Source organism: Falco cherrug, chromosome 20 (genome assembly GCF_023634085.1).
Source record: "Falco cherrug isolate bFalChe1 chromosome 20, bFalChe1.pri, whole genome shotgun sequence".
NCBI classification, from domain to species: Eukaryota; Metazoa; Chordata; class Aves; order Falconiformes; family Falconidae; genus Falco; species Falco cherrug.
Genome location: NC_073716.1, coordinates 640,446 through 654,208, shown reverse-complemented (window position 1 = coordinate 654,208; position 13,763 = coordinate 640,446). Strand labels below are relative to the sequence as shown.

At 60.8% G+C, this 13,763-nt stretch overlaps 2 protein-coding genes across 2 annotated transcripts; both read left to right on the top strand.

Annotated features, from left to right (window-relative positions):
• The first annotated feature begins 254 nt into the window (after window positions 1-254).
• On the top strand, window positions 255-10,136 carry LSM12 (LSM12 homolog). The gene is made up of 5 exons (XM_055697648.1): window positions 255-448; window positions 3,089-3,222; window positions 8,152-8,261; window positions 8,709-8,835; window positions 9,047-10,136. Exons 1-5 carry the CDS (start codon window positions 328-330, stop codon window positions 9,137-9,139), a joined length of 585 nt encoding a protein of 194 aa, XP_055553623.1. The 5' UTR covers window positions 255-327; the 3' UTR covers window positions 9,140-10,136.
• Window positions 10,137-10,222: 86 nt separating this feature from the next.
• On the top strand, window positions 10,223-12,277 carry TMEM101 (transmembrane protein 101). The gene is made up of 4 exons (XM_055697647.1): window positions 10,223-10,390; window positions 11,075-11,255; window positions 11,341-11,487; window positions 11,696-12,277. Exons 1-4 carry the CDS (start codon window positions 10,254-10,256, stop codon window positions 12,002-12,004), a joined length of 774 nt encoding a protein of 257 aa, XP_055553622.1. The 5' UTR covers window positions 10,223-10,253; the 3' UTR covers window positions 12,005-12,277.
• The last annotated feature ends 1,486 nt before the right edge of the window (window positions 12,278-13,763 follow it).

Here is a 13,763-nt window from a genome sequence, read left to right as displayed (position 1 = left end):
CCGGTGCCGCCTGCCCCGCGGGGGCCACCCCGGCACGGTGTGCCCGGGATGGATGGGGGGGTGGGGGGGTGGGGGTGACCCTGCCGCCGCCCCCCGCCCTCCGCGCCGCTCCCGCTCTCACCGGGCCCGCTCCCGCCTACACCCCCCGGCATCCCCCGCGGCACGGGCCGGCTACGGGGCGGCGCGAGGCACCGGCGCCCCCCCCGCGCGCTCCCCTCCCACGGCCAAGGTCACCCCGCCCCTCGTCGCGCGCGGTGACGTCGCGCGGCCCCGCCCCGCCGCGCCTGGCCGAGGCGAGCCGCGGCGGCCGCTGCGGGCTGAGAGAAGATGGCGGCGCCGGGCGAGTACTTCAGCGTGGGCAGCCAGGTGTCGTGCCGCACCTGCCAGGAGCAGCGCCTGCAGGGCGAGGTCGTCGCTTTCGACTACCCCAGCAAGATGCTGGCGCTCAGTATCCCTTCGGCAGCGCCGGGCCGGGCCCGCCGCGCCCCGCCACGGCCCGCCCGGGCCTCCGCCGCCCGCCCGCCCGCCCGCCCGGCGGCGGGGTCCCTGAGGGGAGCGGAGGGGGACGGCTGGCGGGGGAACGGGGCGCCGGGGGAGGGGGGTGGGGCTGGAGGAGCCGCGGGTTGGGGTTACCGGTGCGGGACTGGGGTTACCGGTGCGGGACTGGGGCGCCCTATAGGGAGGTCTCGGGAGGGGTGAGGAGCCCTGCAGGGAGGTTACTGGGGGGGCTGTAGGGAGGGCTGGGGGGCGGTGAGCAGCCCTGTAGCTGAGCTTGGGGTGGGGAGTGGGGTGCCCTATAGGGAGGTTTTGAGGGGGCGGTGAGGAGCCCTGTAGTAGGTTTAATGGGATGGGGGAGTGGGGTGCCCTGTAGGGAGGTTTTGGGGGAGCGAGGAGCCCCATAGTGGGGTTACTGGTGAGCTAGGGTGCCCTGTAGTGGGGTTACTGGGCACGGGTGTTATATAGGGTTCTGGGGGGGAGCCCTGTAGTGTAGCTTGTGGGGTGAGTAGCTCCATAGAGGCCTGTGGATGGGGGTCTCCCACTGGGCTGGGGGGTTCAGGGAGGATAGGGGAGTCCTGGGAGGGGGGAACTGTCTTGGGGGAAATCTTGATGGCAGGAGGAGCTTAGGGGGTGCTTGGGAGGAGGCTGGGTACCTCTTTGGAGGTGCAGAGGGAGGCCTTGGAGGTGCATAGGTGAGGTCCTGTGCAGTGGGCAGGGCCTGGTGGGGTTTAGGGAGGATGGGGTGAAGCCTGGGGGATGGGATCCCATAGGAGGTATTAGTGTAATGGGAGACAGGAGACCCCTGCGGGGTTTGGCAGGGCGGGAGACCTCAGCGGGCCTGTGGGGGTTTAAGGGGAGACCACAGGGGCAAGGCAAGGCCCTCTGAGGGTAGGGGGGGCCTGTGGCGTTTAGGAGAGGTTTGGGGACCCGTGTGAGAGGAACCCTATGGGGCAGCCCCGGGGGGTGAGGGCGGGGGGCTGGTGGGTGTACCAGGAGAAGTGCCCTGTGTCTGGGGGAGGAAAGAGGCTGGCAGGGCACTCTGGGGCTGCCCCAGGCCTCATGTGGAGGAGAGGCAGGAAGACAATGCTCAGGGGTTTAAAATATAAATACATATGCATGTGTGCACAAGGATGTGCTTGTGTTTTTAACCTGCAAGTAAGGTGAAAGCACCAAGCTGTCGGACAACCGCAGAGCTGAGGAAGGTGGATGCTCAGCCCAGGGACTGGTGTTGGAAGGGGGCTGGAAGAGTGCTCAGGGTCCCTGGGGCGGGTTCTGGAGGGAATGAGGGAGGGAGGGAGGAGCTGTGAGAGGGCTTCGTGTCTGGATCTGAGAAGAGGGATAGGAAAAGCCCTGCTGGGTGCCTGGGCACGATGCAGTGCTAGAGGGGAATGGGGAACCCTGTCCCGGGCTGAGCTCCTGCTCGTGCTGGTGCAGTTCAGGTAGGAGAAGCTCCCCAGGCCCCAGTGGTGGCTGCAGGAAAGTCTTAAACAATGTCCAACAGGTTGGCTTAGTGCGTCACGTTGCCAGTCTGCTCCAGAGAGGACAAGACAGCTCCTCTTCTGGCTTTGTCCCAGGTCTGGCTCTTCCTTCCAAAGCTGGGATGCTCCATCTCATCCCTCTGAAGGAAGAGACCAGAGTTCCCTGGGCATCCCTTGTTTTCTCTCCTTTATTGGAAGGTGTTTGCTAGGGAGGGCTTCACCTGCACAGCCGGGCTTGGGCGGGATGGGAAGAGAGGAAAAGTGACTCCTGCATCTTCTTGAGGAGGAGACAGCGCTGGCATGGAGGAGCGTCTCTGTGCCATGCTCCCTGCTCCTTCCAGCAGGTGAGGGAACAGAGGGCTAACAGCACGGCCTCCTGGGGAACAGATTGTGCAGAAATTTGTCAGCTCTAGAAGATTTTTTTTCTGGAGGTGGTGCACTGTTGTCTCATTTACACTTCCCAGTTGTGCTGTGATACTGCCACAGCAAACCTCACGGCGTTCAAGGTGCCACCCAGAAGGTGTGCGAGGGCGAGGAGGCCTTTCCCTGGGAACCACCGAGTAGCTCCTCTTCCATCCACGCCAGGGCCTGCTCCCAGGGAAGCTCTGGCTTAGCCACTGCCTGCAAGAGGAAACAGTTATGGTATAAAAGGTGCAAATTTGAGGTGCGGCGGTTGTTCCAGATCACTTCCCCATGCAGACCAGCATTTGTTGGATGGTGCTTGTGGTGGAGCAGGGAGGCAGGTGGCACCGCAGCTGGGGCCCAGCAGCAGCACTTCTGCACCTCTCTGGCTAGTCAGGACTAAATTGCTTTTTTGGAGGTGACCACATATTATCCCAGGCTGTGTGTGTTCTGGGTACGGTGGTTGTTGGCTGGAAAACTTGTTCTATAGTTAGGAAAACTGAATCAGCATTAAACAGGTCCAAGAAGAGATGGGTGCTGCTGTTGGGGTCTCACAGGTGACCCCATGCTTGGCTGAGCAGGGGCAGGGGTGATGGAGGAACTCCCTGAAAACCGAATGTTTTCCTGGTTTGCTCCTGGACAGCTCTGTGTATCAGGGCTGCAAGTGTCTCCATCTAGATTTGTTTTCCTTAATGTTTTTTCCTCTCCAGAATGCCCCTCTTCCAGTGGAAAGCCTAATCACGCAGATATCCTGCTTGTAAACTTACAGTATGTTTCAGAAGTGGAAATAATTAATGACCGCACGGAAACACCTCCTCCTTTAGCTTCACTCAATGTTAGCAAGGTAAGAACCTGCCCTTGTGGACTCGGAGGCGTTTGCTCCTGGGAGGGAGGGATTCGTATAGGGATGTGTCCTGGTTTCAGGATGTTAACGCCTTTTCTCCTGTTGGGGATGAGGTAGCTTTTAAACTTTAAATCGCGTGCTTTAATCACGACTTACCGGAGCTCTGTTAAGGATTTAGGTGCTGATATTTTGGGTGTGTTGAGTCTCTGTAACCTGCTGCTGGGGGCTTCTGTAGCGAGGCCTCAGGCAGCTGACCCTCTCTGCTTTGGGGTTGCTCAGCAAGGGAGCTGAGATCCTGGGTGAGAGAGAGGGAACCCCCAGCTTTGTTTTATCAAGAAACAGTCCTCGTGAGTGTGAATGAGGGACCGAGCGCTGTGCTTGCTTGGGGAGCTGATCCTGTTGCTGCACTCAGCTCCCCTGGGCTCCTGCACACCCTTGGTCTGTATTTGCTCTAGCATTGGCTGGAGTCGCCAGCGCAGTCCTACCACGTAGAATTAAGTGCCTGGGTGATGCTGTGTCCTCCTGTTAAAGCACTGAGAGCTTGGTCAACGGCTCTGCCCTGTTGCCCTCCTTGGAGGTTGCTCCGCTGTGTGCCAGCCTGCTGCAGCAGGAGTAAATGTGGGGCATGCAGGTGTAAGTTGCTGCCTGAAATGCTGGCCGCGAATTTCAGCACTGGGACATGGGAGTGGTTTAAGTAACACTGAGGCTGAAAAACACCTTTTCACTCGGGGAGAAGTCTGGTGGTCTTGATCCTCCTGGTTCCGTGGCATCCCCAGTGCCTTTGCTAGAGGGACATGGTGCTTCGCTGGCTGGAGAGAAGGGAAGATGGAGCCTTTCATAACCATGCAACAGGTTCTTCCCCTGACAGCAAATGACTCTAATGCTAAAATCAAAACCTTCCAGAGAAGATGGGCGTAGCTGAAACTGGTACTCTGCTTAACCTAGCTCCTCCTGGGTGCTCTCTGCCATGATCCCATGTTAAGAACGCACTAGAGCACTCTTTGTGCTCCTGTGGATGATGCTAGGTGAGGTTTGTGCTTTGATGGGCGCCTTCGCTGCCTGCAGCCCGCTCTCCATGTGGATGTTGGTTGTCTTCAGAAACAGAATGATTTGGGGTGAAGCTGAATGGTGGCGGAGTGGGCAGGAGCAGTGAAGTGTGCATGCAGTTGGCTGAATTTTGAGGAACTGCTTTTCACATGCTGTTCTGCAGGGGGATCACTTCTGATTCCCAGTGGTGGTGTGGAAAAAGGGAAGGTGAGCTCAAGGCTGGTGTGAAGTGGCTAGAGGTAGCCAGGCTCCAGGGAAGCCAGGTGTGGGGTCTAGCTGTGGGGCTTTTCAGTTGTCACCTCCCTGTCCCATGGGGAAACCTCTCCTGGGCATCCGTAGCCCCAGTGGGTTCCTTCTTGGTGGATTAGCACCTTGGCAGAGGTCTTAAATGACACAACTGCCGTAAAAATGTGACTGTTCATTGTAATTGGATCAAGTGACATCGCTGGAAGCGCAGCCAGGAGGTGGATGGGCCTGTTGAGAAGAAAATGCCCCATGTGACTTTAAATACTCACTTCAGTCTTCCCAGCATCAAAATAATCACTGTGGATTTGGTGCGCGGGAAAATAATGAATCAAGTCATCTTCAGCGGATGGAAGTTGGTGTGCAGCCGCCAGTGTGGCTGCAGCCCCATCTCCAGTAACAGGAGGGTTTTTCTACATTGCTCTGACCCACATCTCCTGTCCTGTGAATGTGCAAGCAAGGCGGGGTCTGATGGTGCTGCAGGACTGGAGTATAGATGGCTGATAGTGGCTGTACTGGGAGAAGAAGCTGTTGGTACATGGGAATGCTTGTGTTCCAGGACAAGCCCTTGATGTTCTGGAAGGCCCCGGAGAGCCAGCAGAGCCCCCAGGAGATGCATGACCCTGCCTGGTCCTCAGTGGAGAGGAAAATGTTGGGACCAGAAGACTTGCTGAGCTTGGAAGGCAGCAGGATCTGGCCGTGGGGGGCCCAGCATGGCGGGGGTCTGAGCCCTTCTCGGAAGAGGGCAGGGGTGCAGGCTGTGGTGGAAGGTACAGGCAGGAGGAGAAGCGGAGTGTCGGCTGCGGGTAGCTGTTGTGAGGCTGCTGCGGGAGGGGTATCCTGTCCACACTGCAGATTCCCCTGGGGGAGACTTCAGGAGGGCTGCAGGGTGAAAACTGTGTGGGAGGAATGCTTCTGAACCTGGGCGTGGGAAGGAGGGAGACACGTGGCTTGGCTCTGGCAGCTGGGGGGGCGGTGAGGGGCCAGCGAGGAGGCAGCGCTGGTGTGACAGAGGGCTGACAGCAGTTCAGCCCAGAGATGGCTGAGCTCGAGGTTTCCTGCTGCCGGCAATGGGTGCGCAGGGGAGGTGGCACTGAAGAGGCTGGGGACACCAGCCTGCCCTGTGGGGCTGGCACCTGCCTGGGGACCCCACAGCTGAGCACCGTTCTGTGGCACAGCCATCCATAGCCATACTGGGGAGAGGTCAGCTGCCTGGTTTTGGAGGGATCCCCTTGACTTGCTGCCTGGGATACACTGTGCTTGGCTCTTCTCAACAGGCTGCCAGCACCTGAGCAGGATGGGGGCCATCCCGGTGGCAGGGGCCCGTGGCACGGTGCTGGTGCTTGGCAGCCCTCACTGTCTCTTCTTGCCACGTGCTGTGTTTTCTGTCATTCACATGGACGTGAATAGGGAAGTGACTCATTCATTCATGCCGCCGTCGAACAAGGTGTGTATCTGAGTCTCTTCAATGGCCCTGGCGCCTTCAGGTGCTCGCTGCAAGGGGGAGTGAAGCCGTGCAGTGAGCAAGGAGGGTATTTTGAATGCTTGAATTGGAGAGGCTGGAAGTGGGAGACTCGGTGTGTCTGGTTTGTTTCTTGTCAAGGGCTAGTAGTGGTGAATGGAGAGAGCGCATCCTATTGCAGGGGAAAGGCAAGAGCGTAGGGACCCTGGGTCTTGGCACTCAGTTAATAAACTAACCAGCGTTGCGAGTGAGTAGGCTCTGGGTGAGGGCTGATGTGCTCCAGCCAGAAGCAGGAGGATGAGTTTGGGTTTTGTTGATACTGAGGTCTAGGAGCGCTTGATGAAGTAACGTAGGGATGCTGTCCGTGGTGGCAACGCATGAGGGGCTGCTCTTCATCTGCACCTCTCCAGGGTTTTCCATCTTCCCATGGTGGCTTCTTGTCACCCACCTCCTCACAGGGCTGTCCCCAAAGCTGGACCTGTCTGTCTCGGCATGCAGATCTCCTGGGACTTGTGAGCAGGCAGGGAAGGAGGAGCTGATGCAGCCGCTGTTTTGAGCTGGAGGAGCATCCTGAGGCCTGGGAAAGCAGGAGTGTTAAAACTGGACAAAGCAGTTCTGAACATCAGATGGGAAGGGCTGCGGGGAGGGGGCTGCTGGGTGGGAAGGAGATCTGCTGGGGGGAGCCTGTGGTGGGCTCAGTAGGGAGGTTCACGTGCCCCGTGCTGCGTTTGTGGCCCATTGGCGTTGTGTCAGAGGGGCTGCAGCAGTGCAGGCAATGGAGTTGGGGGAGAACTGGGTAATGCTGGTGCTGGTGGGCAGCCCTGGTTGGGTGAAGGTGAAGTGTCGGTGTGGCCCCAGAGAAGGCTAGTGGTCGTCGCATGGGTGACTCGGATGCAGGAAAACTTACTGGGGAACATTGTGCCCAGTCTTACAAACCAGTTTGGAATCCTGGCAGTCTTGGACAGAGCAATTCCTATGTGGAACGGGGCAGGTGGCTTCAGGGACAGCTTCTGCAGGACCTGCAGAAGGATCCTGCCCCCCAGTTAAGGCTTCCCTGGCTTACCAGGAGGCCGAGGAGCACGTGGCGAGCAGCCGCCCAAACAAAGCTGTGGTGAGCCCTGCTCACGCCTGGGCACGGCGTGGGGACGCAGGGGCTGTGGCTGCCGTTGCAGGAGACGGGCTGGCTGGGATGGAGACAGCCATCCCTTTGCTGCAGAGTGTCCCTGCTCAGTGGGAGTTTGGGCTTTCCGTACCCAGCCAGGGCTTTAGAAGGGGTGAAGCCATCCTCAGGCAGCATGGAGAAAGCCAGTCTGGCTTGGGGAGCGCTCGGAGGCACGAGGCCGTTCCGGGAGGAGGAGGAGGAAGAGAAGGGCGGCGTGGGCGGCAGTGCTAGTGTGGCTCTTCCACTGTGGCAGCTCCAGCTGGGAAGAGGCGGCGTGTCCAGCACCGCCTGCCCATCTCCTGTTTCCAGGCAGCTGCCGCTCCCGGCCGGCCGTGGGATTGAACGAGGGTTGCCAGCGTTGGGGTTTCCCCTCTCTACGCAGCAGCCTGCCAGCGTAATCGCGCTTCCCCGCACAGGGACGTTGTGAGCTGCTGGAGCTACTCCCACAGAACCCATTCTGCTGGGTTTTTGTGGAACAGAATAACTGCTCCGGGATAAAGTTGCTCTAATTCCTGCATGGTCTGTATGGAGGCATTTACACCCTGCAAGCCCTAACGTAATGGTTACTCTGGGCTTGTCTTTCCTATCTGCATCCCCTAAACAGCAAGCAGTGGGAAGGTGGTTTGGACCTAAAATGCAGCAATTAATTCAGAAAAGGCAGAGGGGAAAGTGATGTTTGTGCATCTGGCCCCTGGCAGCTGGTTTCTTCTCTGTGCCTGAACCAGGGGGTGTGAAAAGATGGTGCCCACATCCCTGAAATATTAGGGAGGGGGGAAAAAAGACTCAAAAAGGATTTAAGCTGTGGTCTGAAATCTGTGCGATGCTCTGTAACATATGGACAAAGCTGTGGTGGGAAGGTGGAGATTGCAGGCTCATTGCTACCCTGGTTTAACTGGCGAGCCGGATGGTCAGCAGCAGAACTGTGTCTGCAGGGGACACCTGTGTCCCCTTAGAGCTCTCGAGGCTGCTCAGGCGGTGCTCAGCCAAGCTCCCTCCCTCTTTGTCTCCCCTCCAGCTTGCCAACAAAGCACGGACGGAGAAGGAAGAGAAGATGAGCCAGGCGTATGCAATTAGTGCTGGTGTCTCTCTGGAGGGGCAGCAGCTCTTCCAGACTATACACAAGACGTAAGTCCCCTCATCGGTGCCTCCTGCTCTCTGCCTCAGCCACCTGCGCTGCTGCCTTGGAGTTGCTCGTATCCTTGTTGTTTCCTGGGGTGCTTTTGCATTGGTGGGTCACTCAGACTCGCCACAAAATGCTGCTGGTGTGTCCTGGGATGTGCCGGCCAGAGCCACACAGCCCTTGGGCAGGTGTAGGAGAGAGGAGGGCTCCCTGCCCTTCGGGCACTCACCAGCCACATGCCCATCACCGTGGGCTTGTGCCCCTCTCTGCTAGGTTACCCAGGAGATGCTGGGTGGCTTTTGCGCCCACATCGCCCCCGCAGTGAGGTCTGAAGTGGGCAGCAGGACCGCGCTGGGGGTGGGTAGTGGCTTTCAGAGGGGCTGAGGGATGCTGGTGCGCAGCCCGGAGCCCCGGGCAGTTGTGTTCACTGATCCTTTTTCCCTTCCTTGCAGCATTAAAGACTGTAAATGGCAGGAGAAGAACATAGTTGTGATGGAAGAAGTCGTTATTGCCCCTCCCTATCAAGTGGAAAACTGTAAAGGCAAAGAGGGAAGCGCGCTGAGTCACGTACGCAAAATAGTGAGTATGGGCAGGGCGGGTCTGGTGGCATTGGGGCTGCTGGGGACACCAGGGGGGTGTCACATCCCTGGGGGCACCTGCCGTCCCTCCTTGGGTGGACTCGCCCGCCTGCTGCGGATCTCCAGCCCCTCGTGGGGTCCCCTGCCTGCCCCGGGGTTCCCCTGCTTTGGCTAAACCCTCTCTCTATCCACCCCACCCTCCCCGCTGGCAGGTGGAGAAACATTTTCGAGACGTGGAAAGCCAAAAGGTAATGCAGCGTTCACAAGCACAGCAGACACAGAAGGAAACCTCCCTCTCGTCCTGAGGCCCACCTCCTGGCACTGGGGACCCCCACCGCCCGCCACCGGGTCACCGAGGCGGGGAGGGCGGCGGCGACGGGGGGCTCAACTTTTATTTCCTTTTTCGAGCTCGTTAATGGGGAGCTTGACCGATTCCAAACTTGACCGATTCCAAACCTTAGACTTTAAAACAAACGAGAAAAGAGAATAATTTAAAAGCTCATGCATTACTTGACTAACAGACTTTCTTTTGTCCGCCATGTTTTTTTTCCTACCAGCCAGTCAGACTTTGTTAGTTTTATTTTTTGACCTTTCTTTTCCTTTTTCCTACCCCCCTCCCCTGCTGCCACCCCTTTTCCCCTTTACTTTTCTAAAGGGGGTCTGTCCCTCCCCCTCCCCCATGAACCCCTCCAAAAATAAAAGTAACGAGCTGACTGCGGTGGCTGAACCGGGACCCTTGTGACCAGCGCGGTCTCGTTTTAATTTTGTTTGCACAGGGCAAGGCTTGAATTAGTCTTATTTTTCTTATCTTTAAATATATATATGAATATATATTAAAATGTTCTTTAAATATTTTCTGCTTCTAGCAGTTCTCTCAACCAGGATCGTGGCAAAAAACACCCCCCCCTCCCCCCCTCCCTCGTCCCCAGCCCCCCACCAGCCCCGGGAGCCCGAGGGGGGCTCGGAGGCTGGGGGACGGGGCTGCGGCCCCTCCTGCCCTGCCACCCCCCCGCCCTGGACCATGCTGGGGCCTGGCTTGGGGGATTTTCTCCCTTTTATTTTTTTTTGGCCCCTTTTTGATTATTTTTTTTTTATATATTTTTATTTTCTTCTTTTTTTTTGCCATGATCCTTCCCCCCTCCCCTTTTTTGTTTTGTTTTTTAAAATAAATGGATCAAAATCAAACAATTCAAGCCCTGCCTTTAGAAGAGTTAAAAATTAAAAAAAAAAAATTAAAAAAAAGGAAAATTTTTTAGTATTGTTTAGCAAAAACAATAAAACCCGAAATTTTTTTAACCATCACCCGTGTCTGGCGCTCTGCGGGCGGGGCCTCCGCGGGGGTAGGGCCTTCCCGTGTAGGCGGGGCCCGTGGGGCGGGACTTCCGGCGCGGCGCGGCCCTTCCGGTGGGCCGGGCGGCGATGGCGGCGGGCCGCGGGTGGCGGCGGCGGGCGCTGCGGCTGCTGACGGCGGGCGGCGGCGTCCTGCTGACCCGCTTCCCCTTCTGGCACTGCTTCAGCGGGCTGCTGCTCTGCGCCGAGCGCGCCGGCGGGCGGCGGTGCGGGGCGGGGGGGACCTGGGGGGGGGCTCGGTGGTTCCTGGGGTCAGTGTGGGGCTGGGGGGAGGAGGGGCGCGAGGGGGTGTGGGGCTGGGGAGGGACTGGGCCTTGGGGGGCTTCTGGGCGGGGTGTGGGGCTGGGGAGGGACTGGGCCTTGGGGGGCTTCTGGGCGGGGTGTGGGGCTGGGGGGGGGCCAGGGGGGCTCCTGGGGTCAGTGTGTGGCTGGGGGGGGCCAGGGGGGCTCCTGGGGGGTGTGGGGCTGCAGGAAAGCAGGAGGGCTCCTGGGGTCAGTGTGGGGCTGGGGGCTCTTGGGGGCCGAGGGGCCTGGGCCTTGGGGGGGCTTTTGGGAGGTGTGGGGCCAAGGGAAGGCAGGGGAGCTCCTGGGGCCACTGTGGGGCTGGAGGGCTCCTGGGGTCAGTGTGGGGTTGGGGGGCTCTTGGGGTCACTGTGGTGTTGAGGGGGGCCTGGGGCTGGGGGGCTCCTGGAGTGAGGGGCCAGGTGAAAGGGAGCGTGTGGGTCAGGGGAAGGGCAGAGGGGCCATTGGGGGGCTGGGGGGGCACAGAGGGCTGTGTGGGGCCAGGAGAGGGCTGTGGCAGAGTTTGGGGGTGAGGGGTTTGGGGGGCTGGGGCGAGCCTGCACGGGGGCGTTGGGGGGAGCTGGGGCTGGAGCTGCGGTGCCCCCCAGGAAGCCGGACATCCCGGTCCCCTACCTGTACGTGGACATGGGGGTGGCCGTGCTCTGCGCCAGCTTCATGTCCTTCGGGGTGAAGCGCCGCTGGTTCGCCCTGGGGGCCGCCCTGCAGCTCGCCGTGGCCACCTATGCTGCCCACGTCGGTGGCCATGTCCACTACAGTGACTGGCTGAAGGTGAGAGCCCCCCCACCCCCCTGAGACTCCCCCTCATCCCACCTGGGTCTGGGGGAGCCAGGGGGTGACAGCGGCCCCGGCGCAGGTGCGGATGTACTCCCGGACCATCGCCATCATTGGCGGCTTCCTCATCCTGGCCAGCGGGGCCGGGGAGCTGTACCGCCAGAAGCCACGCAGCCGCTCGCTGCAGTCCACGGGGCAGGTCTTCCTCGGCATCTACCTCATCTGCCAGGTACAGGGGAGGGGGGGAGCACGGGACAGCGGGGGGGCAACAGCCACCTCCTGCTCCCCACACTGCTGCAGGCGGCGGGCTGGATCTACCAGAGGTTTCCTTCCCTGGGGGAGAGGCTTGGGCCAGCGCTACCAATGCCACCAGTGCTGCCAGTGCCACCAGTGGCACCACTGCCACAGCACTGCAACCCCCCTTGTTGCCCCCCCAGGCCTACTCCCTGCAGCACAGCAAGGAGGACCGCCTGGCCTACCTGAACCACCTCCTGGGGGGTGAGCTCGCCCTCCAGCTCCTCTTCATCCTCTACGGCCTCCTGGCCCTTGCCTTTCTCTCTGGCTACTACGTGCGGGCAGCGGCGCAGGTGCTGGCGGTGCTGCTGCCCCTCGCCATCCTGCTCATCGACGGCAACATCGGCTACTGGCACGACTCGCGCCGCGTTGAGTTCTGGAATCAGATGAAGCTCATCGGGCAAAACATCGGCATTTTCGGAGCCGTTGTCATCCTGGCCACTGACGGCTGAGCAAGGCGGCCGCTGGCCAGGACTGCTGGGGGCTGGGCGGGGGGGGGCAGTTTTTTTAAAGAATCACCGCTATTTATTCTTTTTTTTTATTTGTAAATATTTGATAATTTTGCCAGAGGACGGGGTGGTTGCTGCGCTGGGTGCATGGGGGAGCTGGGGGGGCTCCTGCCTGTGGGGTGCTGGCCACTGTGTGGCCAGGCCTCCTCCCCACCGCGGTGTGGCCCCCCCCCCCAGGTGTATTTTTACTGCTGAGATGAGAAATCTTTTCCGTCATCCCCGGCTGTCTGGGCTGTTGTGTGCTGGCACGGCCGGGCCCTGCTGCTTTAGGGGAGCTGCTTTGGGGGGCTTGGAGGGGAAGCAGTCTCGGGGGGCTGTGGGGAGGGGGGAAGCCCCCTTGGGGGTGCCCAGCCTGCGGTGGAGTGTGGGCAGTGCTGGACAGTGAGTTCTGCTGCCAGTTCCTGCCCATCCTGGGGGCCGCGCCTTGGGGGGGGCTCAGCTTGTGGTTTGCGGCGGGACGTTGTTGTGCCATGGCGGGGCATCATGGTGGGACATGGCGAGGGGCTGGCAGACCCCTGCGGGCCATGTCCACGCTGTCCCTGTCCCCACTGTCCCTGTCCTGCCACCTGGCTGGGCAGGTGTGTGTTGCCCCCCCCTCCCCGCCCCCCCGGCTGGGCAGTGGAAAAGCAAACAGGGGCTGATAAGGGCCTTCCTCTGGGGGGGCACACGTGGCCCCTAAAGTGCCTCCGCCGGAACCGGGGGCCATAAAGTGCGGGGAAGCGGCAGGGCCCTGTTTGCTCTCCCCCAGCTGGGGGGGCCGCGGGGCCCCCTCATCCTCCCAGGACACGACGCCCCCCCCCCCCCCCCCCCCCCCCCCGGGGCTGCCTGGGCTCCGGCAATGCACCTTCAGCCCCAGTCCCTCCTCCTCCTCTAAGCCAGTGGGAGGATGGGGGGCATGCACTGCACAGCCCCTGCCCCCTCGTCCCCTTTGGGTCCCCCGGGGCCACCCTGGCTGGGGGGGGTGGGCGCTGAACCCAGGCCCCCCACCTCTGTGCCCGCTGCGGGGGGCTCCCCCCGCCGGCAGAGCCATCCTGTGACCTTTGGAAAATTGTTGTTTACTGTCACTTGGGGGAAATGGTGCAGAAAACCCTTGTCTCCTGTCCCCTGCCCCCCCGGGGGGGTCGGCTCTGTGCCGAGGGGGGGCTGGGGGCCACCCAGACCCCGATCTTCCTTCGCTCGGTTTAGGGACAAGTGTGACAATGCAGGGACGTTGCCGCTGCCCTGTGTGTTTGGTCCCCATGCACAGCAGTGGGACGGGGGGGTTGGTGTCGTTCCCCCCCCCCAAACCCCGCGATGGGACAGAGCCCCCCATCACGGTGCTCCTTTGCTGGGGAGGGGGCTCAGCCTCTGCCAGGGCGGTGCAGGCCACTGTGGGGGGGTTCGCAGCCCCCACTGGTCCCATTAGCCCCCATTGGCCCGGGCCTTTGCGGGGATGTGAAATGTGCTGGCCTGGGGGGCTGCGCCGGGGCTGCTCCCACCCCCCTGGGCTCGCGGGGGTCTCAGCCCCCTCCCAGGCTGCCGTGGGGCTGAGCACTGTGTGGCCGGGGCAGCATGGACCCCCGGCTGTGTCGCTGCACACCGGTGGTGACACCACGGCTGCACCACGGGCAGAGTGTCCCTGGGGCTGGGGACAGCCACAGGGCTGGGACCCCCGCGGTGGCACTGCCACCAGACGTGACCCCAGCGCCGCTCGCCGGGGTGA